General features: G+C 70.4%; 1 protein-coding gene across 1 annotated transcript; it reads left to right on the top strand.

Annotated features, from left to right (window-relative positions):
- Positions 1-610: 610 nt before the first annotated feature.
- On the top strand, positions 611-18,227 carry COL5A3 (collagen type V alpha 3 chain). Its single transcript, XM_086630959.1, has 67 exons — positions 611-689; positions 2,299-2,466; positions 2,595-2,808; positions 2,895-3,057; positions 3,813-3,935; positions 4,069-4,215; positions 5,223-5,336; positions 5,415-5,561; positions 5,691-5,738; positions 5,858-5,899; positions 5,982-6,044; positions 6,242-6,316; positions 6,431-6,514; positions 6,586-6,642; positions 7,008-7,061; positions 7,154-7,207; positions 7,347-7,400; positions 7,494-7,547; positions 7,621-7,674; positions 7,759-7,803; positions 8,010-8,063; positions 8,230-8,274; positions 8,498-8,551; positions 8,654-8,698; positions 8,815-8,868; positions 8,979-9,023; positions 9,121-9,174; positions 9,276-9,320; positions 9,478-9,531; positions 9,696-9,803; positions 10,050-10,103; positions 10,191-10,244; positions 10,486-10,530; positions 11,087-11,140; positions 11,294-11,338; positions 11,485-11,538; positions 11,715-11,768; positions 11,851-11,904; positions 12,000-12,107; positions 12,244-12,333; positions 12,408-12,461; positions 12,637-12,744; positions 12,839-12,946; positions 13,322-13,375; positions 13,498-13,551; positions 13,665-13,772; positions 13,856-13,909; positions 14,041-14,094; positions 14,183-14,236; positions 14,350-14,403; positions 14,562-14,669; positions 14,800-14,853; positions 15,054-15,107; positions 15,282-15,335; positions 15,455-15,508; positions 15,653-15,760; positions 15,914-15,967; positions 16,054-16,107; positions 16,228-16,335; positions 16,430-16,483; positions 16,649-16,684; positions 16,790-16,843; positions 16,980-17,223; positions 17,318-17,430; positions 17,595-17,663; positions 17,753-17,989; positions 18,081-18,227. The coding sequence occupies exons 1-67, from the start codon at positions 611-613 to the stop codon at positions 18,225-18,227; spliced, it is 5,313 nt and encodes a 1,770-aa protein (XP_086487085.1).
- The last annotated feature ends 5,944 nt before the right edge of the window (positions 18,228-24,171 follow it).

The raw sequence follows: 24,171 nt of genomic DNA, 5'->3' as shown, positions 1-24,171 counted from the left end.
GGGGCTGGGAACAGGTTTGGGGGGGGTCTCTACACCCCTAAACCTCGCTGTGGGGCTGGGAGCAGGTTGGGGGGGAGTCTCTTCACCCCTAAACCTCGCCGTGGGACTGGGAACAGGTTGGGGGGTTCTCTGCACCCCAAAACCTCGTTGTAGGGCTGGGAGTGGGTGGGTGGAGGGTCTGTGCACCCCTAAACATCACTGTAGGGCTGGGAGTGGGGTGGGGGGTGTCTCTGCACCCCTAAACTTCACCATGGGGCTGGGAGCAGGTGGGGGGTGTCTCTGCACCCCAAAACCTCACCGTAGGGCTGAGGACACCATTCGGGGCGGTGGGAACTCGCAGCCGGGACCCCCCCCCCAACCCTTTCCCGGCTCCACCCCCGGTGGCGGTCCCGGGGGGGAAGGACCGGGCGGGGGGCGGGGGCTGCTGGCGGCCCGGTCCTTCCCTCCCTCCCCTCCCCTCCCCTCCCCTCCCTCCCTCCCCTCCCCTCCCCTCCCCTCCCCGCAGCCCCGACGATCCCGGCGCGGTCAGGGCGGGCTACGAGCTCCGGTACCGGACCCCGGGCATCCCCCCCCCGGCTCCTCCCCCCCCCCCCCCCGGAACGGACCGGGCATGGAGGGTCGCCCGGTCCCCGCCGCCCTCCTCGCCGCGCTCCTCGCCGTGCTGCAGGGGCTGCCCCCGGCCCGGGCAGGTAACGGGCACCGGGGGGGTGGGGGGGGGACACACACACGGGACCCCCGGCCCACGCGTGTCCCCGTTCCACACCCCCCCCCGCCCCCGGTGAGAAAGGGGGGGGGGCACCGGTGGGCTGAGCCCGGTGGACCCGACGTAGGGACCGGGGGGGGACGTGGGAGTCCCCGGGGGCTCCCCGGTGCTGTCATGCGTGGGCCGCCCCCCCCCCCAACTCCCCGGGACCCCCCCCCCGCCGATTTCAGCACCACGGACAGGGCCGGGGGGGGCACCCTTGGGGGGGGCCCCACCGGGATGGGGCTCTGGGGGTCCCTGCTGGCTCCGGCTGGTGACAGGGACCCCCCCCCACCTCGGGGTGTGGGTGTTCCTTGGGATGGGGGGGCTCCTCCTGGGAGGGGGGGGCTCGTTGTGGGACAGGGGTGCACCCCCCGGGGTCCTTGATGGGGTGCTCCCCCCAGGTTCCCCCCCCCCCCCCAGGGTGGGGGGTCCGGTGGGATGGGGGACCCGGACACCTGGGTGCCCTGGCTGGGGGGGGGAGCGCAGCAGGGTGGGGGTCTGGGGGAGCCCCTGTAATGGGGATTAGCACCGGTGTGGGCTCTCAGAGATTGGGGGGGGGTCGTGGGGGGCCCCCCCTCACCCCGCTCCCCCCAGCTCCGCCGCACCCTACCCCTTGGCTAAAGCTGAGCCGCCGGCACCCCCGTGTGCCCCCCACCTCCCCGAGCCCCCCACACCCGGGTCCGGCATCTGGAGAGGGCTTGGCTGGTACAACCACTCCAAGGCCACCCACCAGCCCTATACTGGGGGATTCCCAGCCCTGGGTGGGGGGGGGGGGGGGGGTTCGTGGACCCCCCACCCCGACACGCCACGGCCGGGTGACGGTTCTCCCCGGGGAGCCCCGGCAGGAAGCCGGACCCATGTGCCGGGGTCAGGAGGGCCTGAGAGACGGCTCGGCCGGAGCGAGGTCAGCCCGTTCCCAGCCTGTCCCTGTCCTGCTGTGCCCCCCCCCCCTCATATTTGGGGGGTCCAGCCAGGCTGGGGGGGCTGCAGGCAGCTCCGGGGGCCGCAGGAGGAATTGCCCCCCCCCCTTCTCCTGCATCCCCCTTCCCAGCCTGCCCGGACAGGCCTCTCCGGCAGGGAGGGTGGGTGCTGCCCCAGGCGGGGTGGGGGGGGCCCCCCCAGTGCTCTCTGATGTAGCTGCAGTCATCACCCCCCCCCTACACCCCCCCCCATGCACACCTGGCTGTGCCGGATTAACCCTCCGCGCACCGGAAAGAGGACAGCCCCCCCCTGCCCACCCCACCCCAAAACCCCTCTCCCCGCGCCCCCTACTTGGGTGCCTAAGGGGTAACGGGGGGGGGGGGGTCTCCCATGGGTGATGGGTGCACCCGTACGGCGGGGTGCAGAGCAGCGCCGGGGGCGGAGGAATGCGGGGAAGGAATCTGGCGGCCGCGGACCGGACCTTGGGCCCACACAGCTGCCTGGCACCGGGCCGGCCCCGCTTGGCAGGAGGCAGGCAGGGGGATGGGGCCGCGGCTGGAAGCCCGGAGAGCGGTCGGGGTGTCTCTGGTGGGTGCCCCCCCACCCCTGAAGTCTCCCCGTTCTCCCCACAGCGGTGCCCGTGGACGTGCTGCGGACGCTGGGCATGCAGGATGGCCGCGATGGCATTTCCGTCACCGCTGGCATCTGTCCTCGACGCCCGGGGACCGAAGACCCCGATTTCGCTTTCCGCGTCGACAACCGCACCCAGCTCAGCGCGCCCACCCGCCAGCTCTTCCCCGGTAACCGAACCCATCGCGGGGTGCCAACCGAGCCGCTCCGAGGGCGGGCATCCCCTTTTGGGGTGCAGATCCAGCTCTTGCGGGCTCATCCTGATGGCTGCCCACCCTCCTCTTCCTCCCTGCTGCAGATGGCTCCTTCCCCGAGGACTTCTCCATCCTGGCCACGGTGCGTGCCCGGCGTGGCGGACAAGCCTTCCTCCTCTCCGTCTACGACGAGCGAGGCGTGCAGCAGCTTGGCATGGAGATCGGGCTCTCGCCCGTCTTCCTCTACGAGGACCAGGAAGGGCAACCGGCCCCCGAGCAGTACCCCGTTTTCCGGAGGGTCAACCTGGCTGATGGCAGGTGAGTGCCAGGTTTGGGGGGCACACACACACACCTGGGGTCTCCTCCCCGGCCCCTCTGGCTGCGACCGAGTCCCATCTCCGCAGGTGGCACCGCGTGGCGTTGGCCGTGGAGGGCACCAACGTCTCCTTGCTGGTGGATTGTCACCTCCTCGCCACGCTGCCGCTGGAGCGGGGACCTCAGCCCCTCGTCAGCACCCAGGGGGTGACGATTTTCGGGGCTCGCCTCCTGGACGAGGAGGTGTTCGAGGTGGGTCCCTCCCCAAATCCTTGTGCCAGGGCCCCTGACCGTCCCTTGCCCAGGTAGTGAGGGGTCTGGGGAAGAGGGGGCACCCGGTTGCTGCGGTTGGTAGAGGCTCTGGTTACGCTGGGGGCTGCTCTGTGTCCCCGTGGGGTGTCCCTGTCCCTGTGGGGTGTCCCCATGGGGTGTCCATGTCCCCAGGGGGTGTCCCTGTCCCTGTGGGGTGTCCCCATCCCCATGGGGTGTCCCTGTCCCCGTGGGGTGTCCCTGTGGGGTGTCCTCATCCTCAGGGGGTGTCCCTGTCCCCAGGGGGTGTCCCCATCCCTGTGGGGTGTCCCCGTGGGGTGTCCCTGTCCCCATGGGGTATCCCTGTCCCCAAGGAGTGGCCTGGATCCCCTCCCTGCCTTCCTGCGCGCTGCAAATGCCAGGGGCCGCGGGCAAAGAGGCCGCTTTGAGTGGGGCTGGCCCCCGCCCCTGCCCATTTTGTCCCCCGCGGGCAGACAAGGGTCCCTTTGTCCGTTCTGCCCCCCTGCACCCTCTGCCCGGCCGAGGGGGTGTCCACGCTGGCTGCCCCGAGCCACCCACGGACCCGCCGGCTGCCGCAGGGACGGGGCTGGCCACGAGTGCCAGCTCTTGCACGCATGTCCCAGGGTGGGCGCGGGCACCCGGCGCGGGCACCCAACAGGCCCGGGGTGCAGAGATGGTGGGGGGCAGGGATCAGAAAACCCACTCCCTCGTCCTCCCCCCTTTCTCCTTTGCCGCAGGGTGACGTCCAGCAGCTGCTGATTGTGCCCGACCCCGAAGCCGCCCGCTCCTACTGCCAGCTCTACATGCCAGGCTGCGACCAGCCCCTGCTCTACCCGCTCCTAGCCCCCTTCCCGGAGGAGGTAGGCACCCAAAGTGGGGAAAGGGATCCCCCCACCCTGCCAGGCAGCCTGTGGGGATGCTGCCAGGCTTGGCATCATGGTGGGGGGAACTGCCGGGATCCCTGATGCCCGTTCTTCTCTCCCCACCTTGCAGAGTGACCCGGAGCCCACCGCTGCCCCGCGTCGGAAGGGCAAGAAGGGAAAGGGCAAGGGCAAGCGCAAGGGCAAGGGCAAGAAGAGGAGGAACAAGGAGCTGCTGGAGCAGCACGAGGCCTCCGTGCCCTCCGTCGCCGCCAGCCAGGTAGAGACTGTGACTAACCCACCCCTGTGGCTGCTTAACCCACCCTGGTTAACCCAGCTCCGCAGCTCGCCGGTGCCCGCCGGCCAGCGCTGTGCCACGGCTCGGCTCCTTACGCTGAGACGGGACAACCGGGACCCGAATCCGGCTTAAATGCAGAACGGCTCCACGTGGGCATGGCCCAAGGCAGACCTGGAGGTGTCCTGGAGCTGGCAGCGCCTGTGTGCCAAGCTCATGCCGTGCCACACGCAGCCTCTGGCATCCAGAGTGACTCCCTGGCATCGTCTTTGCATGGTCTGGGGCAAAGCGGGCCAGATCCAGCCGCTCTGGCTCCCGTGGAGCCGAACCTTTGGGTCTGTTGGATGCAACTCTGGCCAAACCGGCTCCTTCCCGGAGCGGCCATCGCATCCCCGTGAGGATGCCAGTCGCGTTGGCACCTGGGGCTGAGCCACCCCCACGGCTCCCCATGTCCCGGGAGCCGGAGGGGATCCCCTGGGTGGAGACGCCGGGGCAGGGTCAGGAGGCAGCAGCCCCCCACCTCCACCTCCGGCCCCTTTGGCTCTGGAAATGGGTCACGGCTGCAGCTGGGAACGGCGGCGCTGGCCAAGGGCGGCGCGGGGCCGGTGGCCCCTCCTTGCCGATGAGTCAACCTTGGCTGAGCCGGGCCGGAGAGCCCCGGCGAGGGGTGGCCGTGCTCCAGGTCCTGCTCGGAGCCAGGAGCCGGGCGGCCCCGGCATCGGGGAGGGGGGGGAACAGCCACCCCCACGCCTGGGAGCCGCAGCTGCCATGCCCTGGCTCGCCTGCCCGCTGCCGGTCCCCGAGGAGCGGGAGTCCCGGTGCCATGGCCCCAAAAGGAACACGGGCAGTGGTTGTGATGGTACTGGGATGCCCCCAAGTCCGACCGTGGCCCCCCCACCCACCCTGCGGGACCCCCCAGGGGTCATGGGCCAGCACCTCCCTCTGCCGCAGCGCTCCCTTCCTCACCCTGCGCCCTTTCCGCATCGCCCAAGGCCAGCGTGCCCACGCCGACGCCGGCCACGGAGGAGGAGCTCTCCTTGCCACCCGTCCCCTCCGGCATTGCCACCACCGTCAGCGTCACCCTGAACGGCACCGACCCCTTCGAGGTAGCGCCGGGGCTGGGGGCTGGGGTGGGCAGGGGACGTCCCCCCGCTTGGCACCGCTGGCATCTCCCCGTGCCGTAGGACGCCGGTGAGGAGCTCGTGCTGGAACTCGAGGAGGACGATGCCGCGGAGCTGCAGGGCTACGAGGACTACTACGACGGTGGCCCTGCGAGCCGGGAGCGGTTCGGCCCTGCCGAGCGCGACGAGACGGTGATCCGGGCTCCCCAGGTAATGCTGGGGACGAGGACTGGGACCCCCCACCCCGAACTGGGGTCACGGTAGGGGGTCCAGGGCCCACGTAGGCAGCTGGGAGCCCATCACCCCAGCCCGGCTTTCGGCCGTTTCTCCTCATCCCAGGAGCCCAGTTTGAAGGGGGAGAAGGGCGAGCCAGCCATCGTGGAGCCGGTGAGTGGTGCACGGACCCCCCCGCCGGGGATGTGTGGCCCCCCCAGCCCTCCGCAGCACCCCGGGGCCACCCATCTGAGATGATTCACAGGAGGGACCTCACTCTCCTTCTCCTTTAGGGTCGGCGATTCCAGGGGCCGCCGGGACCCCCAGGCCCTGCGGTGAGGAGCGAGGGGCTGCCGGTGGCTGGGGGGGGGGGATCGGAGACGCCGAAACGTTAACGTGCTTCTGTGTTCTCCGCAGGGGGAACCAGGTCCCCTGGGACCACCGGGGCTCCCAGGGCTGCCCGGGGACCCCGGAGATCAGGTATGGAGCAGATGGGGGAGGGCTGCGACGAGGCCGGAGCTGCCCCGCGGCGGAGCCGGGACCGCGGGCGTCCCGCCGGTCCCGCCGCTGCGTGTCGGCGCAGGCGGAGGGTGATGGAGCTGCAAGCCCTGACCTGACAGCCCGGCTTCTGGCGGCGTGCTGGGGGCTTATCCCCCCCACCCTTTCCCCTCCGCCAGGGTCCCGCGGGACGGCCGGGGCTGCCGGGAGCTGACGGGATCCGTGGTCCGGCGGGGACTATGATCATGTTGCCGGTAAGTGCAGGATGGGACCCTCCAGGACCCTGATGGCTGTGATGTGGAGCTGGTTGACCCCAGGACTGGGGTGTGGTGGCTCCCCCCATCCCTCACCCTACTCCTTCCCCCCAGTTCCAGTTTGGCGGAGACTCCCTCAAGGGTCCCACCGTCTCTTTCCAAGAAGCCCAAGCCCAAGCGATCCTGCAGCAGGCGAAGGTGAGGACCCCCGCGACCAGCCCCCCGGCCTCCCCGCTCCCCCTCACCCCTCTCCTCCCTTCTCTCCCCAGCTCTCCATGAAGGGTCCCCCAGGTCCCATGGGGCTCACCGGCCGCCCGGGACCGCTGGTGAGTACGACGGGCACGGGGGCTGCTCTGGGGTGCCCACCCCACCAAGGTGCACCCTCTTGGGTGCCCACCCCACCAAGGTGCACCCTCTGGGGGGCCCACCCCGCCAAGGTGCACCCTTTGGGGTGCCCACCCCGCCAAGGTGCACCCTTTGGGGTGCCCACCCTGCCAAGGTGCAGCCTCTGGGGTGCCCACTCCGCCAAGGTGCACCCTCTGGGGTGCCCACCCCACCAAGGCGCAGCCTCTGGGGGGCCCACCCCACCAAGGTGCACCCTCTGGGGTGCCCACCCCGCCAAGGTGCACCCTCTGGGGTGCGTTTTTGCACCGCAGCGACCTCTCTTATGGGGGTCTCCTTGTTTTTGTAGGGTCTACCTGGACACCCAGGGCTGAAAGGAGACGCGGGGGACGTGGGGCCGAGGGTGAGTCTTGCTCGGCTGGGTTGTGCCCCGGGCAGGGCTCTGGCAGCCTGTGGGCGAGCTCAGCCCTGACGCCTTCCCCTCTTCTCCATCAGGGTCCCCGGGGAATGCAGGGACCACCGGGGCCGCCGGGGAAACTGGGCAGACGGGTGAGCACTGGGGGTTCGGGTTTTGCCTCCCCCAAATGTCCCAGTTCGCTGTCACGTCTCAGGGTGCCCCTTTCCCATCCCCATGCCAAGGGGCACCGAGCCTCCCTGCCCCTTCCCACCCCCTCGACTTGTCTTGCAGGGTCGTGCTGGAGCCGACGGTGCCAGGGGTCTCCCGGGGGAAACCGGACCCAAGGTCTCGTGCGTGGGGTGGCATCGGTGCCAGCAGCGGGGTTGGGGGGCAGAGGGTGACGTGGGCTCAAAGTGACACTTGTCCTCTACCCCGCAGGGTGACAGGGGCTTCGATGGGCTCCCGGGGCTGCCGGGCGAGAAGGGCCACAGGGTAAGCGGGCATGGTGCCGCGTCCCCTCCTGCTGCCACCGTGCCCGCGCCGCCTCACCCTCTCTCTTCTACAGGGTGACGTGGGGAAGCCGGGACCAGCGGGCCCCCCCGGGGAGAAAGGTGCCAAGGTGAGGGGCGTGGGGAGGGCTGGGGAAGGATCAGGCCCCGCTGGCATCAGCGGGATGTGCCCAGCTCCGCTCTGTCCTCTCCAGGGCTCGGATGGTCCCCCGGGACCTCGGGGGCAGCCCGGGGAACCCGTAAGTACCAGCTGCCGGCAGCGGGAACCTGCCCTGGTTTCTCCCCCGATCCCAGGAGCACTGGGGGTGGGGGGACAAGCTTGGCCCCCCCACTTTTTCCCCCCTCTGGCTTTTCGGAGCAGAGATTTGAGCGCCGGGCCCCCTCGGGGAACGTGGGGCGCTGGGGTCAGCGCTGCCCCCACTGACCCCTCCGTCCTCGGCTTTAGGGCACCCGAGGTCTGCTGGGCTCACGCGGCTCCCCCGGCCCCCCCGGCCCCCCGGTACGAGACGCCGCTCCTGCCTGTCTGTCTGTCTGTCCGTCTGCCCACCCCCCCCTTGGGCCGAGGGGGTTTTTCTCCTGTCACCCGTGAGCGTGGGCACGGCGGCGTCCTTGCCGCGATGCCACCTCGGGGTGCAGCGTCGCCTTGACCCTCCCTCCTTCCGCAGGGTGCCAGTGGCATCGACGGAGCGCCGGGGCCCAAAGGCAACGTGGTGGGTGTCACTGGGGGGGGGGGGGTCCCATCCTTGGGAGCACCCGGTGAGAAACCGGGATGCCCTGGGGAGGGGGAGGCAGGGCTGGGGCGAGAGCTGCTGCGTCCCCTCGTGGGGCTGGGGGGGTGCCTGGGGGGTGCAGCGAGGGTCCGAGTGGCACATCGGGGGTCCGAGGAGGGTTTTTGCTGCACTAATAGACTTTCTGTGCCCCTCCCCACCCCAGGGAATCCATGGGGAGCCGGGACCCCCGGGACAGCAAGGGAACCCCGGTCCGCAGGTACGTGGAGGTGTTGGGGGGGCCAGCAGGGTGTCCCCATGGGGCTGGGGGCTCGGGTGGTCCCTCAGTCCCATCCCAGCACCCCGATCTGTTCCCTCGCAGGGTCTGCCCGGTCCCCAGGGTCCCGTCGGGCTGCCAGGGGAGAAGGTGAGTCAGGATCCAGCATGGATGGGGGGCGGATTCCGGGGCTCTGAGCAAGTGGTGGGGGGCTGCAGGGGTGACCCCAGTCCCTCTGCATCCCCACGTGTCCTCCTCTCATCCAGGGCCCGCCGGGGAAACCGGGAATCCAGGGTGTGGCTGGTGCCGACGGGCCCCCGGTGAGTACCGGCGGGGGGCTGTGGGGTGACTCCGGTCCCCGGCGGAGCGGAGCCCAGAGGGGCAGCGTCACCGTCCCGGCTCGGGGCTCACGGCTCCCACGTCCCTATAGGGTCACCCCGGCCGAGAAGGGCCAGCTGGAGAGAAGGGCCTCCAGGTAAGGGGCTGATCCCCCCCACCCCGTGCCCTGGGTGGGGGGATAGGGTCCTCTTTCCGAGGAGAGGGTCCCGTTTTGGCTGCTTCTCTGTCCCCAGGGCCCCGTGGGTGCCCCTGGTCCCGTCGGCTATCCAGGACCCCGGGGGGTGAAGGTAAGAGCCGCCTCCCCCACGACCAGACTCTGCCGAGACGCCATGTGGGGGGGTTCCCCCCGGGTTGGGGTCCCCCCTCCGACCGCTCCGTGTCTCCGCAGGGAGCTTTTGGCGTGCGGGGCCTGAAGGGCAGCAAAGGGGAGAAGGTAAGGGGGAGCGGGGACAGCGGGGGACGAGGGTGGTCCTGTGGTCCCCTGGTGGGGGGGACACTGCCCCTGCCCTGAGATAGCTGGAGGGGGGGTCAGGGATACCTCTGTGGTGGGATTTGGGGCTCAGCCCCCCCAAAATGTGTCTGTTGTTCAGGGAGAAGATGGATTCCCCGGCTTTAAGGGGGACATGGGCCCCAAGGGGGACAGGGTAAGTGGGGTCCTGGGGTCCACGGGGGTCTCCTCGTCGGGGCTGCAGCCCCGTGGGGTTTTGCTGCCTGACTGCAGGATTTGGGGGGTGACGGAGCTTGGGGGGGACACGGCTCCATCCATGGGGACCCCGGTGCTCCCCGCACCCCCGCGTTACCGTTCCAGGGTGACCAGGGTCTGCTGGGCCCCCGCGGCGAGGACGGCCCCGAGGGGCTGAAGGGGCAGACGGGTCCCGTGGGGGAACCGGGTGCTCCCGGTCCCGCAGGCGAGAAGGTGAGGGCTGGCCCCGTGTCCCCATGTCCCCTGTGTCCCCGTGGCCCCGTGTCCTCATGTCCCTGTGTCCCCATGTCCCTGTGTCCCCATGTCCTTGTGTCCCCGTGTCCTTGTGTCCCTGTGTCCCCATGTCCCCCGTGTCCCTGTGTCCCTATGTCCTTGTGTCCCCATGTCCTTGTGTCCCTGTGTCCCCATGTCCCCATGTCCCTCGTAGCCCGCAGCTCAGCTCTGCTCTCTCCTTGGCAGGGCAAGCTGGGAGTGCCAGGTCTCCCAGGCTATCCCGGGCGCCAGGGTGCCAAGGTGAGCACAGGGGGGGCCTTTGGGATGTCCCCGGGACCCCAGGTGCCTCCTCAACCCTGGGTTATCCCCTGTCCCCTCTCTCCTTAGGGCTCCACTGGCTTCCAAGGTCCCATGGGGCTGGCAGGAGAGAAAGGCAAGAGGGTGAGTCAGCCCTGTCCCGTCGTGTCACCCCGTCCCACCCTCTCCAGCCATTCCAAGCCCCCCACATCCTGCTCTGCCACCCCCTCTGTGAGCCGGAGAGGGGTTGGGCTGAGCTGGGAGCCAAGGAAGGGACCCAGACCCTCTCACTTGGGCACACTCCATCCCCGTGGGGGGAGTGTGGGCGAGTGGGGGCTGCCCCGTGCGCTGCTTTCCCCGCCCCCCACCTCCTCTTTCTCCGCAGGGCAAGGCCGGCCAGGCGGGCCAGACGGGCCAGCGAGGGCCCCCGGTGAGTACCCGCAGCCCCGGCCCCGAGCTGGGGGTCACAGCAACCACCCCGTGTGCCGGTGACTACCGCGGGGCCGGCTGTATCCCACCGTGACCACCCCGGCGTCCAGCTGCATCCCACCGCGACCATTCCCGGGTGGATTGTATCCCACCACAACCATCCTAGGGCCGGCTGGAACCCATGGCACCAGAGCTGGGGGTCTGCCGTATCCCACAGCATCACACTCCATATCCCACAGCATCACACTCCATATCCCATGCCGATGAGGCTGGAGCCGGTTGTTTCCCACGGCAACCAGACCTTGGGGACCACCGTAACCCACGGCGACCGCATCCCAAATTTCCGCCTGTATCCCATGGGAACTACCCTTGGGCCAGCCGTGTCCCTGCTGGCTCCCTGCCCCGCTCCCATCCCGCTCCCCCAGCTCCCCAACCCGTTCCCTGCCCTGTTCTCCCCGCTTCCAGCCCAATCGCCCCACTCCCAGCCCCACTGCCTGCCCCACTGCCTGCCCCACTGCCTGCCCCACACCTCCTCACCCCACTCTTTGCTTCCGCAGGGTCTCCCAGGGGAGCGAGGTCTGCCCGGTCCCACCGGGAAGCCCGGCCCGAAGGTAGGTGGGAGCCTGACCGTGGGGTCCCCGCTGTCCCCCACGTCCCCTCTCTGCCCAGGGCTCCTTGTGGGTGCTGGCAGTGGGTCTGACGGGGGGGCAGTGGGGAGGGTGGGGGTCTTCGCTGCTGCCCTCAGCCTGTTTCTGTCTCTCCAGGGAGATCCTGGCCACGACGGGGCCCCCGGCGCGGTGGGAGAGAAGGTAAGTGGGGAGGTGGTCGATGCGAAGACACCCCGGAAAGGGACTGAGCACAGGGTGCTGGGTGTGGGGAGAGGGTCTGGGTGCTGTGGGGCCATGGGGAAAGCCCCTCTGCCGCTGACCCAGGGGCTTTTCTCTCTCTCCCACAGGGTCCCCAAGGTCCGCAGGGACCCAACGGCTTCCCGGGCACGAAAGGTCCCCCCGTAAGTGGTGATGGCTGCGCGTGGTCCCACCTGTCCTTGAGACGGTGCCAGGGGGCACAGAGCACGGCTGGCACGTCCCCCTCCTCCTGCTGTGCCCCGTGGGGTGCAGGCAGCAGAGGGGGGAGCCCACCTACGCAGCCTGTACCCCCCACCCCGTTACCTCTGCTCCGTCCCAGGGTCCCGCCGGGAAGGATGGTTTGCCAGGACACCCCGGGCAGCGTGGCGAGCCGGTGGGTGCTCTGCCTCCCTCGCCTGGCACGGGTTGGGGGGACACCTGGCAGTACCCAGCACTAACCCCTCTCTCCTCTGCAGGGGTTTCATGGCAAAACCGGCCCCCCCGGCCCCACGGGGGTGGTGGGACCCCAGGTGAGTGCCAGGGATGGGGGCAGGGGGTGTTTGTGTTGAAACGAGCCCGGTGGGATGGAGGCACCCCCAATACTCACCCCTCTCTCACCCCACAGGGTAAATCAGGTGAGACGGGACCTGTGGGAGAGAGGGGGCACCCAGGCCCCCCCGGCCCCCCCGGGGAACAGGGCCTGCCTGGCACCGCTGGCCGAGAAGGAGCCAAGGTAGGAGCCGTGCCAGGAGGTCCGACCACTCGCCGGGACCACCAGGAGCCCGGGCCAAGCTGGGCTGGGTCCCCTCTGAGCTCCTCAGGGCACTGGGGCACGCAGCAAAGCTCTGCCACTCCTCTCCACCTTGCAGGGGGACCCTGGCCCCGCTGGCATCCCTGGGAAGAGCGGCCCGCCGGGCATCCACGGCTTTCCCGGGACACGAGGGGCACCCGGAGAGATGGTCAGTGCTGTCGCCCCAGCCCGTTAGAGGGGGGAGTGGGATCCTTCCTGACCCTCTTCCCTGCCCTCCTGCAGGGTCCACCTGGCTTGAAGGGTGGCGAAGGTCCCCCCGGACCCCCCGGACCCACGGTGAGTACAAAGCATCCGGAGTTTTGGGGGTTTCCCTTGGGAATATACGCACTCCTTGGGGAGCGATTTTACCCCCCTGCTTCAAATTCCAGTGGAGAAAGAGAAAGGTTTCTTTGGAGAGGAGGAAGACTGCCGGGGCCTTCTTCCCTCCACGCCACCTCTCTCTTCTCCCCAGGGTTCCCCCGGAGAGCGAGGCCCCACGGGGGCTGCTGGAGGCATCGGACTGCCGGGCCGGGGGGGTGCCCAGGGCCCCCCCGGCCCCGTTGGCGAGAAGGGCTCCCCAGTAGGTGCCAGAGGGGGTGTGGGACTGGCACGAGCCGTGTCTCCCGTGGGTCCTGGCCAGCCCCACTCTCAACCCTTCCCCTTTTCGCCCGCAGGGTGAGCGAGGTCCCGTGGGTCCGGCCGGGCACGATGGGATCCAGGGTCCCATGGGGCTGCCAGGCCCTGGCGGACCCCCCGGCCCCGCCGGAGAAGACGGGGACAAGGTAAGTGATGGGGGGGGGGGCGGGCACAAACCAGCACCTCCAGCGATGGCTCCGTGTCGCTTCTTTACCGACGGCGCAGGGAACGTACCCCGGGATGGGCACTGGGGGCACATCCCCTCGCAGCGGGCACAGCCCAGGCTCGAGGGTCCTCCGGGATGGGGCAGGTTTCCCTGGGGGCTTCCCGGGAGCAGGGATTCCCCGGGCGGCAGTGGGCTGTCGGTCCTGGCAGCCTTCCTTGGCACCGCTTCCCAGGTCGTGGCAGGTTTCCCCGACGCTGGGATTTCCTTGGCCGTGGCTCCCCGGCCATGGCAGCTTTCCCTGGCTGCCAGCGCTCCCGTTCCTCGCCAGCTTCTCACCATCTTCCCTTCGTGGCAGGGCGAGATGGGGGTGCCCGGGCAGAAGGGCAGCAAAGGCGACAAGGGCGAAGCGGTGAGTGCCAAGGGGCTGTTTTCCCTGGAGCAGGGGTTTTTCCAAGGCTCCAGGAGCTGGAAAAGCCAGGAGCAGCGAGGTGGGTGCTGCCCTAACCCCGCGTGGGTGCTCCTCTCCCACAGGGCCCCCCGGGACCAACGGGAATCCAAGGACCCATCGGGCACCCCGGCCCCGCGGTGAGTCGCTACGGATCTCCCTTCCCACCTCCGTCTCCCTTCTGGGCTCCCACCCCACACATCGGGGTTTCCGTGGGGCGGGCGCCGCTGACCCCCAACCTCCCCCTTCGCAGGGAGCCGACGGGGAGCCGGGGCGCCGCGGGCAGCAGGGGCTCTTCGGGCAGAAAGGGGACGAGGGATCTCGGGGTCACCTCGGCCTGAGCGGCCCCCCCGGCCTGCAGGTAGGGATGGGGGGTGGGCTTGGCTCCGCTGGCACACCGAGGGGCTTCCAGACCCCGCCGTGGCTAAGCTGGCATCTCCGTAGGGAATGCCAGGCCCACCGGGTGAGAAGGGCGAGAACGGAGATGTTGGCCCCATGGTAAGGACCCCCCCCCCAGCACATCCACTGCTCCCCCTCCGGCTTCCCACCTCTCCCAGTCCCCTGGGAGCTGCACGGCGCAGCCCACCCTTTGCAGCCCGACCCCCCCCCCAACTCTGTGCTCCCCACAGGGACCCCCCGGTGCGCCGGGACCCCGCGGGCCGCAGGGACCCAGCGGTGCCGAGGTGAGTGTGGTGCTGGGGGGGCTGCTGGATGCGGGGGCTGCCCCCAACGTGGGTGTCCCCCCCCCCCCCAACCTCCTCTTGCCTTTAGGGCCCCCCGGGAATGCCGGGCGGCGTGGGACAGCCGGGTGCCGTGGGAGAAAAGGTGAGCCGGGGTTTGGGGTGGCAGCGTGGGTCTCGGTCGTGGGGGGGTGGGCAGAGCCACCCGCAGCACCCAGTGCCCACCAGCGTCTGCCCCGTTGCTTTTCTCTCCTCCAGGGTGAGCTGGGCGAAGCGGGAGATCCCGGAGCGCCGGGGGAGCCCGGACCACCCGTGAGTGTCTTTTAGGGGCAAGAGAAGGTGGGTGGGGGGCCAGATCCTGCCCTCGCTGGCCACGGAAAGCCCGCGCCGAATTCCCGGTGAACGTTTTGTTCCCCCCCCCCCGACTGTTCCACCGGGACCCCCCCACCCTCCGCCCCGGCGCTCCGCAGGGCGTGAAAGGAGACGTGGGGGAGAAGGGGGACACGGGGCAGTCGGGAGCAGCTGGACCCCCCGGCAAGAAGGGCCCACCAGGAGAGGACGGAGCCAAAGGCAACCTGGTAAGAGCAGGAGCGAGCCCGGAGAGACCCCCACGTGCCCCCCCTGGTAGCCCTGCCTCTGCTTTCCCAGCACGCAGAAGGTCTTGGGGTTCATTCCCAGTCCCACGCTCGTGCCCCCTTCTCTCCGCAGGGTCCCATCGGCTTTCCCGGTGATCCCGGCCCCCCCGGAGACCCCGGCGTGCCGGTGAGTAGCCCCTGCTCACCCCAGGGCTGGAGCCAGCACCCACGTCCCCCGCGGCGCTCCGGTGTCACCCGCTGCCGTCACCCCGGGGTGGCGATGGGGTTGGGAGGTGCCGGGACACCACGGTTCTCGCCCTGCTCCGGGTGTCCCGACACCCAGGGGGGGCTCGGGTAGGTGGGTGCTCACCCTCTCCTGTGTCCCAGGGTCTGGATGGAGCTGCTGGAGAGAAGGGTGACGGTGGGGACCCCGGTCTGCCGGTGAGTGGGGCAGCTGGGGGGTGTCACGGCTGCAAAAAGTGGGGGGGGTCACAGTCCCAGTGGGACCACCCTGGGCTGGGGGAGGCTCTTTTGCACCCCTCGCCCTCCACACTTCCCCCAGTCCCAGCTGTGGGACTCTCCCCTCACCCCAAGTTCCCACTGGATTCGTTTCAGGGTCCACCGGGCGCATCGGGGGAACCGGGTCCCCCGGGTCCTCCCGGACGGAGGGTGAGTAGGGGAGAGGATGAGGATGAGATGAGGAAGGACGGCGCTGGGTGAAGCGGGACTGCAGGCGGGGTGGCCCGGGGCCAGCACCCACCTCCCCCTGTCTCTGTCTCCTCGTCCAGGGGCCCGTGGGACCGATGGGGCGCGAGGGCCGACAGGGTGAGAAGGGTGCCAAGGTGAGAGGTGCCCGGTACCCCCCAGGGCTCCCCAAAACCCCTCCCCTCTGCCCCCACCCCTCTGGGGCAGCACCAGACCCCCCTAAAGAAGTGGGGGTGGTCCCCAAGGGATGCCACCCTCAAGCTCTGCCCTCCTGTCCCCAGGGCCAGCCTGGCACCGAGGGGCCACCAGGCAAGACAGGCCCCGTGGGGGCACAGGGGCCACCGGGACGGCCGGGCACCGAAGGGCTACGTGGGATCCCCGGCCCTGCCGTGAGTTGGGGGGGCTGCGGGGAGGACGTTCCGGTGCCAACGCGGGGCTGCCCGTGTCCCCGGAGCACGACGGCTTGGGGGGGTCATAGCTTGGAGGGGTGTTTTGGGGGGGCTCAGCCTTCATCCCCCCCTCCCACACTGAGTCTTTTCCAGGGTGAACAAGGCTTGTTGGGGGCTCCGGGACAAGCAGGACCCCCTGGCCCCCTGGTAAGTCAGGGTGAGCGAGCCGTGGGCACAGGTGACCCGAGCTGGGCACGATCCGGGGTGCCCACCACCCTCTCTGCCTCTTGCAGGGTCCCGTGGGTTTGCCTGGCCTCAAGGGAGACCCCGGCCACAAAGGAGACAAGGTAGAGCCGAGGTGACGGTTGTGCCGGAACTGGGTGGGGGGGTCCCTCACCCCGGACCCATCCCCGAGCCCCCACCTCGTCGTGGGGAGGGGGCTGCCTGACGCTGCCCTCCGCCCCCAGGGCCACGCTGGCCTGATCGGGCTCATCGGACCCCCGGGAGAGATGGGGGAGAAAGGAGACCAGGGGCTCCCGGGCATCCAGGGCCCCCCAGGACCCAAAGGAGACCCTGTGAGTGTTTGGGGGCACCCCTGAGTTCAGGGGCTCTGTGAATGTGGGGAGGGGGGGGGCGCGACAGAGGGGCTGATTCTGTCTCTACCCACAGGGTCTGGCTGGACCCAGTGGCCCCACGGGCCCCCCCGGCCCCCCCGGGCTCTCGGTGAGTGCCCGTGCTGTGTGGGGTCACCCGGGGTCTCCCTGCCCTTAACCCCCGGGGGTTTCATCCCCGGGAGGGTGGGATGGGGCAGGGGGGAGCCCACACCCCAGGGAGGGGTCGGGGGGAGCTGCCAGTGCCCCTCTCCTCTCTTCTCTCCCCCCCCCCCAGGGACCCTTGGGCCAGAAGGGCTCCAAAGGCTCACCGGTGAGTACTGGGGAGGGATGGGGATGGGGAGGGGGGGCCCCAGTTCCCAAAGTGCTCCCGGGGGAGAACCCGGAGCCCGTCGTGCCGAGTCCTCTTCTTTCGCAGGGTGCTCTGGGCCCCCGAGGTGACACGGGCCCCCCTGGCCCCCCAGGACCACCGGTAAGCACGAGATGCTTCAGCCAGACACTGGTTCATGTCTGTCCCCTCCTGGGAGGGCTCTGGTGTCCCCAGACCCCCCCCCTCATCCTGTTACCCCCCCCGCCACGTCTCACCCCTCCATCCCTCTCTGTCCCAGGGCCGCCCGGCTGAGCTCCTCGAGCCGCTGCCCTCGAGCCGGAGCAGGAGGCACCGTCGGGCAACCGAAGGGCTTGGGGGGCAGCAGGACCCCCCCCAGGATTCCGAGGGGCTGGCAGAAGTCTACGCCTCGCTCAGCTCCCTCCGCGCCGAAGTGGAGCGGCTCCGGCGGCCCCTGGGCACCCCCGAGAGCCCCGCGCGGGTCTGCCGGGAGCTGCGGCTTTGCCACCCGCACCTCCAGGATGGTGAGGGTGGGAGAGGGGCACCGAGGGGCTCCCAGGGGCCTTTCCCTGGCCAAGACCCCTCTATCCATCCGTCCTTCCTGCCCCCCCTTGCCAGGTGAGTACTGGATAGATCCCAACCAGGGCTGCTCCCGAGACGCCTTCCGAGTTTTCTGCAACTTCACGGCCGGCGGCGAGACGTGTCTCTTCCCCGAGAAGAAGTTCGAAGCCGTGAGTCCGAGCCGGGGGGGCACGACGGATCCGGGGTGTCCGAAACCACGTGGGGATGGGGGGAATTTTGGGGTTCACTTTTCCCCAAGCGCTGTGGGGTCAGAAAGGTTTCACACCACCCCCCCCCCCCCACCCCAAAATTCCATGTCTCTCTCATTCCCCAGGTCCGACTGGCTGCGTGGAACAGGGAGAAGCCGGGGACGTGGTACAGCACCTTCAAAAGGGGCAAGAAGGTGGGACCCCCCCCCGGCGTGGCGGCGCTACCGGGCGAGTGGGTGCCCGTGGGTGGGTGGGTGCCAGCCCCTCTGCTGTCCTTCTCCAGTTCTCCTACGTGGACGCGGACGGAAACGCCGTCCCCGTCCCCCAACTCACCTTCCTGCGTCTCCTGAGCGCCGGCGCCCGCCAGAACTTCACCCTGAACTGCCAAAACGCCGCCGCTTGGTACGACGCCCGCGCCGCCACCTTCGCCCGCGCCCTACGCTTCCGCGGCGCCAACGACGAGGAGCTGGGGCACAACCACCCGGCTGCACCCATCCGGGTCCTCCATGACGGCTGCCAGGTGAGTCCTAGAGCCACCAAGACCCCCCGCCGTGCCCTTCCCCGCCGCTGCCATCCCCGGACCCCCTACCCCGTGTGCCACCTTGCCGCAGGAACGCCGCGGTCAGGAGCGGACGGTGCTGGAGGTGACGTCGTCCCGCGTCGAGCGGCTGCCCCTGACGGACGTGGCCGTCGCCGACTTCGGAGATGCCAACCAAAAATTCGGCTTCGAGTTGGGCCCCGTCTGCTTCGTGGGCTGAGGGTGGCACCGGAGGGACGGCGTGGGCAAAGCTGGGGGGGGGTCTCCGCTCCCTCTGCCGCCCCCCCCCCCGCGCCAGGGACAGTGACCCAGCGCCTGCTCTGGCATACTCAGGACTCGGAGCCGCCGCGGTGCCATCCCCTCCTGCCCGCGCGGACCCCCCCCCCTTATTTATACTGCCGGCTTCCCGGAGGGAGGGGGGGAAGCTGGGGTGGGGCGCCCCAAAATGTAGGGAAGGGGTTTCGAACCGGCCCCCCCCCCTCCCCGTGGTGCTACAACGCTCCCCGAGCCCCCCCTTAGTGAAGCACTGGACGTGCCCTCGGCACGGCAACGCCGCGAGCGCCAGCCCAGTGCCCGCGGTGACCGGACGGGCCCCCTCCAGCCCCCCCCCTGGGTCCCCCCCCACCCCATGTCAGGCCAGACCCGGGGTGGGGGGCTCCGTGGTGGGTGTTAAACCTCCTCCTTCACCCCCAAAAATATGCTCTGCCCCCACTTTGGGGGGGAGTGGGTGGTGGGGGCAGCCCTCTTGCCCTTTTTTTTTTTTTGGGGGGGGGGGGGATTGCCCCAGCTCAGGACAGAGCCCGTCGCCCACGGCGGAGGGGGTGGGGGGAGGTTGGGACCAGGTGGGGGCCCCCGTGCCCGGTGCCATCGTGGTTACTGTACAATAAACCGACTGTATCGAAGCTGTCTCCCCCCCCCCCCCCCCAAATTTTTACCGATTTCTAGGGAAACGGGCAGCTTTTGTGGGGCGGGTGGGGGCACGAGCGCGTGCGAGGCCGTCGTGCGCGGGGGCTTGGCTCGGGAGAGCACCCACTGAGTCCCAGAGAGCGGCCCCCCACCCTGGGCACCCATTGCCATGCCCTGTGGGGCAGGTTGGGGGGGGACTGGGAAGGTTCTGTCCCGCCGGGGGGGGCTGCGAGGGCTGGGGGGGGGACCTGGGCGGGGAGCACCAGGGGCAGCCGGACAAGAGCCCAGCGGGACTTGGGCATCCTGGCTGCCCCCCAACCCCTAAACTTCCATCCCGGGGACCCCCGAGGGGGAATGTGGGGCAGGAGAGGGGACTCTGGACTCTGTGTGTGTCCCCCCCCACTTCAGGGACCCCCAAGAGGGGACCTGGGGCTGCACCCCCCAACCTCCATCCCCAGGGACCCCGCAGAGGGGACCTGGAGCAGGAGATGAGACTTGGGGCTGCTGCCCCCCACCTCCAGGGACCCCCAAAAGGGGACCCGGGGCTGACCCCCCCCCCCGCCTCTGGGAACTCCTAAAAGGGGACCCGGGGCTGCCCCCCAAACCTCCCCCCACCTCCAGGGACCCCCAAAAAGAGACCCGGGGCTACCCTCCACGACCCCCCCCACCGACCCCCAAAAGGAGACCTGGGACTGCCCCCCCCCACCTCCAGGGACCCCCAAAAGGGGACCTGGGGCTGCCTCCCCCATGTCCAGGGACCCCCAAAAGGAGACCCGGGGCTACCCCCCACGACCCCCCCCCCCCCCTCAAAAAGGGACTCGGGCTGCCTCCCCCCCACCTCCAGGGACCCCCAGAAGGGGACCTGGGGCTGCCCCCCCCAACTGCCCCCCCCGCCCCCCCATCCCCAGGGACCCGGGGCCGCCCCGGCGAGGGGACCGGGTGTCGGGCCGCGCCCCCCGAGCGCCCCTCCGGTTCCCCCCGGGTGGGGGGTGGGTGGTGGGTGGGGGGGGGATGCTCGGTCACCTCCCACCCTCCCGGTTCGGTTCCGCCCAGCCCGGCCCGGTCCGACCCGGTGCCTCCAGCACCCCCCCCCCCCAACCCCCCCCCCCCTTCCCGGGCGCGCCGCCCCCTCCCTCCCTCCCCCGGGCCGGTGCCGCGGCCGCAGCCGGTTACCGGCGGGTCCCGCTCGGTATCGCGACGGGGCCCGGCGGGGCGGGGGCGCGGACAAAGGCGGCGGCGGCGGCGGCGGGGCCCGGCCTGGGGATGCGGTTGCGGCGGCGCTGAACGGCGGCGGCTCCGGGAGCGGCGGAGGGTGGAGGGGGGGGGGGTGGGGGGTGGGGGAGGGGAAGGGTTGGGGGGGGGTGGGGGGGGGGAGAAGAAACGAGCCGGCCCGGTGGGATCCCGGTACCGGTAGAGCGGCCCCGGTGGGGTCCGTGTCTGCAGGATGCGCTTCTTCCCCGGCCTCCTCTTCCTCATCTCCGCCGCTTCCCCCGCGATGCAGGTAAGGGCGGGGGCGGGGGGGTCGGTGCGGGGGAGGGGGGGGGGCAGGGCGGTGCCCTCAGCTTCCCCCGGGGGTGCCCGTTGGGCACCGGGGCCGGTGGGGACGGCAGGACCCGCCCTGGGTGTTTCCCCAAAGACGGGGACCGCCGTGGCACCCACCGAGGGATGCGTTTGGGGAGGGGTCCGGGTGGCACCTGGGTGCCAAGGCCAGGGTGGGTGCTGGGCTTCATCCCAGTGTCCCACCACCCTCCCGGTTTTGGGGGTCCATCACCACCAGGGTTCTGGTGATGGTGGCACCCCCGGGGTGCTTGGACTGAGCTGGGGGACGTTGGCGACCGGCCTGTGCCAGCGCGGTGCCAGGGACACGTGGGTGACGGATGGCTCTGGCGGGACCGACCGGCACGTGGCCGCCTTCGCACGAGGGACGGCAGCGGCCACGGTCCGTCCCGCCTCGCCCGGCCGTGCCACGTGCCACGAGCTGGTCCCCGGCGCTGGCGTGGGTGCTGGGTACCGGTTGTCCCCACCCTGGGGGGCACTGTGGGGTTGTGGGTGGGTCCAGGCCAGCTATGGGGGAGCGGGCACCCATGGGTGCATCCCGGTGGGGCTTGGGGGCCGGTGCTGGGATGAGCAGCCCGTGGCGGGGCACAGATGGGTGACCTGGGTGCCCTGCGAGCACCCGCCATGGCAGCACCGGGAGGCACCAGCCTCCTCGGAGCCATCCGTGCGCCAGCTGTGCCCGGTGGCAGCTGCGCAAGGTCCTGCCGAGGCGGGTGTCGCGGGCTCGTGCGCCGTGTCCTGCTCCATCACCCACCTCCCTCCGCCCAGTGCCACTGGGCACGGCACCATCCCAGCTCCGCCGCCGGGCATGGCACCGTCCCAGCGCCCGCGTGCCGGCGGCGTCCTTGTGCCGGGGCAGAGGTGGCAAGGCGGGAAGGTGCCAAGGGGTGAGATGAGACCACGAGGACGTAGCTGGTGGCCCCGGCTCATCCTGGCAGCCCCACGCACCGGATTCGGCACCGCCGGGGGGGTCCGTGGGTCCGCGGGCAGAGGCGTGTGCCAGGCCTGGCGTTGTTGGCGGTTGAGCCCTGCTCAATATTCCGCGGTGGTTGTTGCAGCCTGTTGAATATTCATGAGCCGGGGTTGCCAGGCCGGGGGCTGCGTCGTGCCCATAGCCGCTTCCTGGGGGGGGGGGGCGGTTGGAGGGGCCTTTTGGGGGGTGCCAGGGTGATGCCAGGGCTGAATTGGGGTCAATTCTGGGAGCGTGTCACCGCTCGTGTCCCCATGCTGCGGGCAATGGGGCTGGTGTGGGGTCCCCAAACCAGCCCCCTCTTGTGGGTGCCACCCATCGGGGGGGGGGGACCCTGCCGGGGGGTGGCCAGAGCCCGGGGAGCTCTGGGGGGGGCCTTGGTGTTGGCAGCCGCATCCGGATCTCCCCCCTCTTTGCCCCCTAAACGGTTGCTGTGCCCGCGACGCCACGGTGGGGTTGGATTTGGGGGTGTGGGGTTGGATTTGGGGGTTTGGGGGTGGGATGGGAGTGTGCCCCCCCCCCCCCACCCCGAGGTCCTGCTGCATCCATGTGCCGTCACCCAGCGCCGCGCTCAGCACCCCCCAACCGAGCCGGGGTTCAGGAGATGGTTGGAGGCAAATTTCCGGGCTGGGCTGGAATGGAAAAACCGCAATGGAGTGAGGAGGGGGGGTGGGAGGTTTTGGGGGGGGTCACAAGCGAGGTGTGGGGGGTGTCCCCCCCATCCTCTCACTCTTTCCTGGTTGTGCAAAGCTCCACGGGTGAAGCTGCCCACCCCTCTGTGCCGGTGCCACGCTCGCTCCGTGGGTGTCCCCGTGGCACACAGGGCTCGAGGTGGGCAGGAGGTCGGGGGGGGGGGGGTTTGGAAGCTCTGCCTCGTGGCTGTGGGGTCACCCCCCCCCAAAAAAAAAAAAAAAAAAGGGTCCTTAATGTGACAGTAGCATCATGGGGGGCCACAGCGTGGGGACCCCCACGTCCCGGGTGGTGGCTGCACCCAGCGCGGTCCCTCTGTGGGGCCAGATCCCCACTTTGGGGACCCCCGGGCATTTTTTTTTTAATTTTTTTTTTGGGGGGGGGAGTGTCTCAGAGATGACACCCACCCTCCAGTCCCTGCCGGGGTTCTGCTGCCGGCCCCCCCTTACCCACGCCTTGTCCCTGGGGACACGGGGACAGTCGGCCACGGGGGGGGGGGGGGGGGGACAGTCGGCGTGGGGGCACCGTGGGGTTAGGGGGGGGGTGGGTGGGGGGGTGATGGGGGGGGTGGGGGCGGGTTTTCCCCGTGGTTACCGGCTTGGGGGGGCCTGTGCTGTGCGCGTGTCCCCGCGCGGTGGCACTGCGGGACCGCGGCACCGGGACACGGGGGCGAAAAAACGGGGCGAGGATGCTCAGAGCCCCCCGGGGGGAAGGGTCCCGCTGCACCCCCTGGGGAGGGGGGGTTCAGGGTGGGCACCCACCGGCAGCGCTGCTGAGAGGGTTTGGGGGATGCCCCCGGATGGGGGAGGTGGTAGAAGGTGGGGGGCTGAAGGGGGGTCGCATCCTCCCCAGTGCCCGCAACTGTGGGTCACGGTGAAGATGGAGATGAGGATTTGGGGGGTCTCGGGGGGGGGGTTGTGGGGGCTGGGCTCGGCGTGATGGGTGCTCGGGGGTGGCTGCAGCCTCCAAACCAGGCGGGGGTGCGGGGGTCCCTGATACTGGTCCCAGTAAGGGAGAGCAGGGGTCTTTGGGGGTCCTGCTCCCCCAAAATGGGGTTTCCAGGGGTCCTGCTCCCCCAACACGGGGTCTCTGGGGGTCCTGCTCCCCTAGACCAGTGGTCTCCGGGGATCTGGCTCCCCCAAACCGGGGGTTTCTGGGGGCCCTAGTCCCCCAGACCAAGTTGTCTGGGGGTCCTGCTCCCCCAAACTGGGAATTTCCAGGGGTCCTGCTCCCTCGATCCGAGGGGCTCTGGGAGTCTTGCTCCCTCAATCCGGGGGTCTCTGGAGGTCCTACTCCTCCAAACTGGGGATTTCTAGGGGTCCTGCTCCCCCCAACTGGAGGTCTCTGGGGGTCCTGCTCCCCCAAGCCGGGTGTCTCTGAGAGTCTTGCTTCTCCAGACTGGGGGTCCCTGGGGGTCTTGCTCCCCCAAACTGGGGGGTCCCTGGGGGACTTGCTCCCCCAGACTGGGGGTCTCTGAGGGTCCCGCTCCCCCAGACCAGTCCATGCTGGGCTGTTCCAACAGGAGCTGGGTTGGATGGTGCTGTGCTGTACCGGATGGGACCACCCCGACCCGGGAGCTGGTGGGATCACCCCGAACTGGGGCAGGAGCGGTGATGGCGGGGGATGGGGGGGGGCTGTTCCGTACCGAACCATACCGGACAGACCCGCCCCAAACCGGGGCCGTACCGGGCTGGCCCGGGGCCAGCGACGCCGACGTCACTCCGGAGCGGCGCCGGCCCCGTTATAAAGGCGAGCGCGGTGCAGCGGGGGAGGGACGGGGGGGGTGGGGTGGGGTGCTGGGTGGGGGGTGGTTCCGCAGCCCCGACCAGTGCCACCGGTTCGCCCCGGTGGGTCCCGGGTTACCGGATACCGACAACCGGGTCCCGGGTGCCGGGGGTGGGGGTTGGGGGGGGGGGGGGAAGGGGGGGGGTGTGATGGGCATGCGGCGGCGGCGGCGGCGACATGACGGTGCCGCTGCTGAAGATCGGGGCCGTGCTGAGCACCATGGCCATGGTCACCAACTGGATGTCCCAGACGTTGC

This window comes from Tauraco erythrolophus, unplaced genomic scaffold (assembly GCF_009769465.1).
Source record: "Tauraco erythrolophus isolate bTauEry1 unplaced genomic scaffold, bTauEry1.pri scaffold_61_arrow_ctg1, whole genome shotgun sequence".
In the NCBI taxonomy this organism is placed as follows: domain Eukaryota; kingdom Metazoa; phylum Chordata; class Aves; order Musophagiformes; family Musophagidae; genus Tauraco; species Tauraco erythrolophus.
The sequence above is the reverse complement of the archived record's forward strand: the minus strand, read 5'-3'. Positions and strand labels throughout refer to the sequence as shown.

Coding starts and splice junctions, on each gene's coding strand:
- COL5A3 (XM_086630959.1), top strand. CDS start 611: ATGGAGGGTCGCCCGGTCCCCGCCGCCCTCCTCGCCGCGCTCCTCGCC. Junction 7,548..7,620: donor CGGGCGAGAAGGGCCACAGG/GTAAGCGGGCAT, acceptor TCTCTTCTACAG/GGTGACGTGGGGAAGCCGGG. Junction 10,245..10,485: donor CAGGAGAGAAAGGCAAGAGG/GTGAGTCAGCCC, acceptor CTTTCTCCGCAG/GGCAAGGCCGGCCAGGCGGG.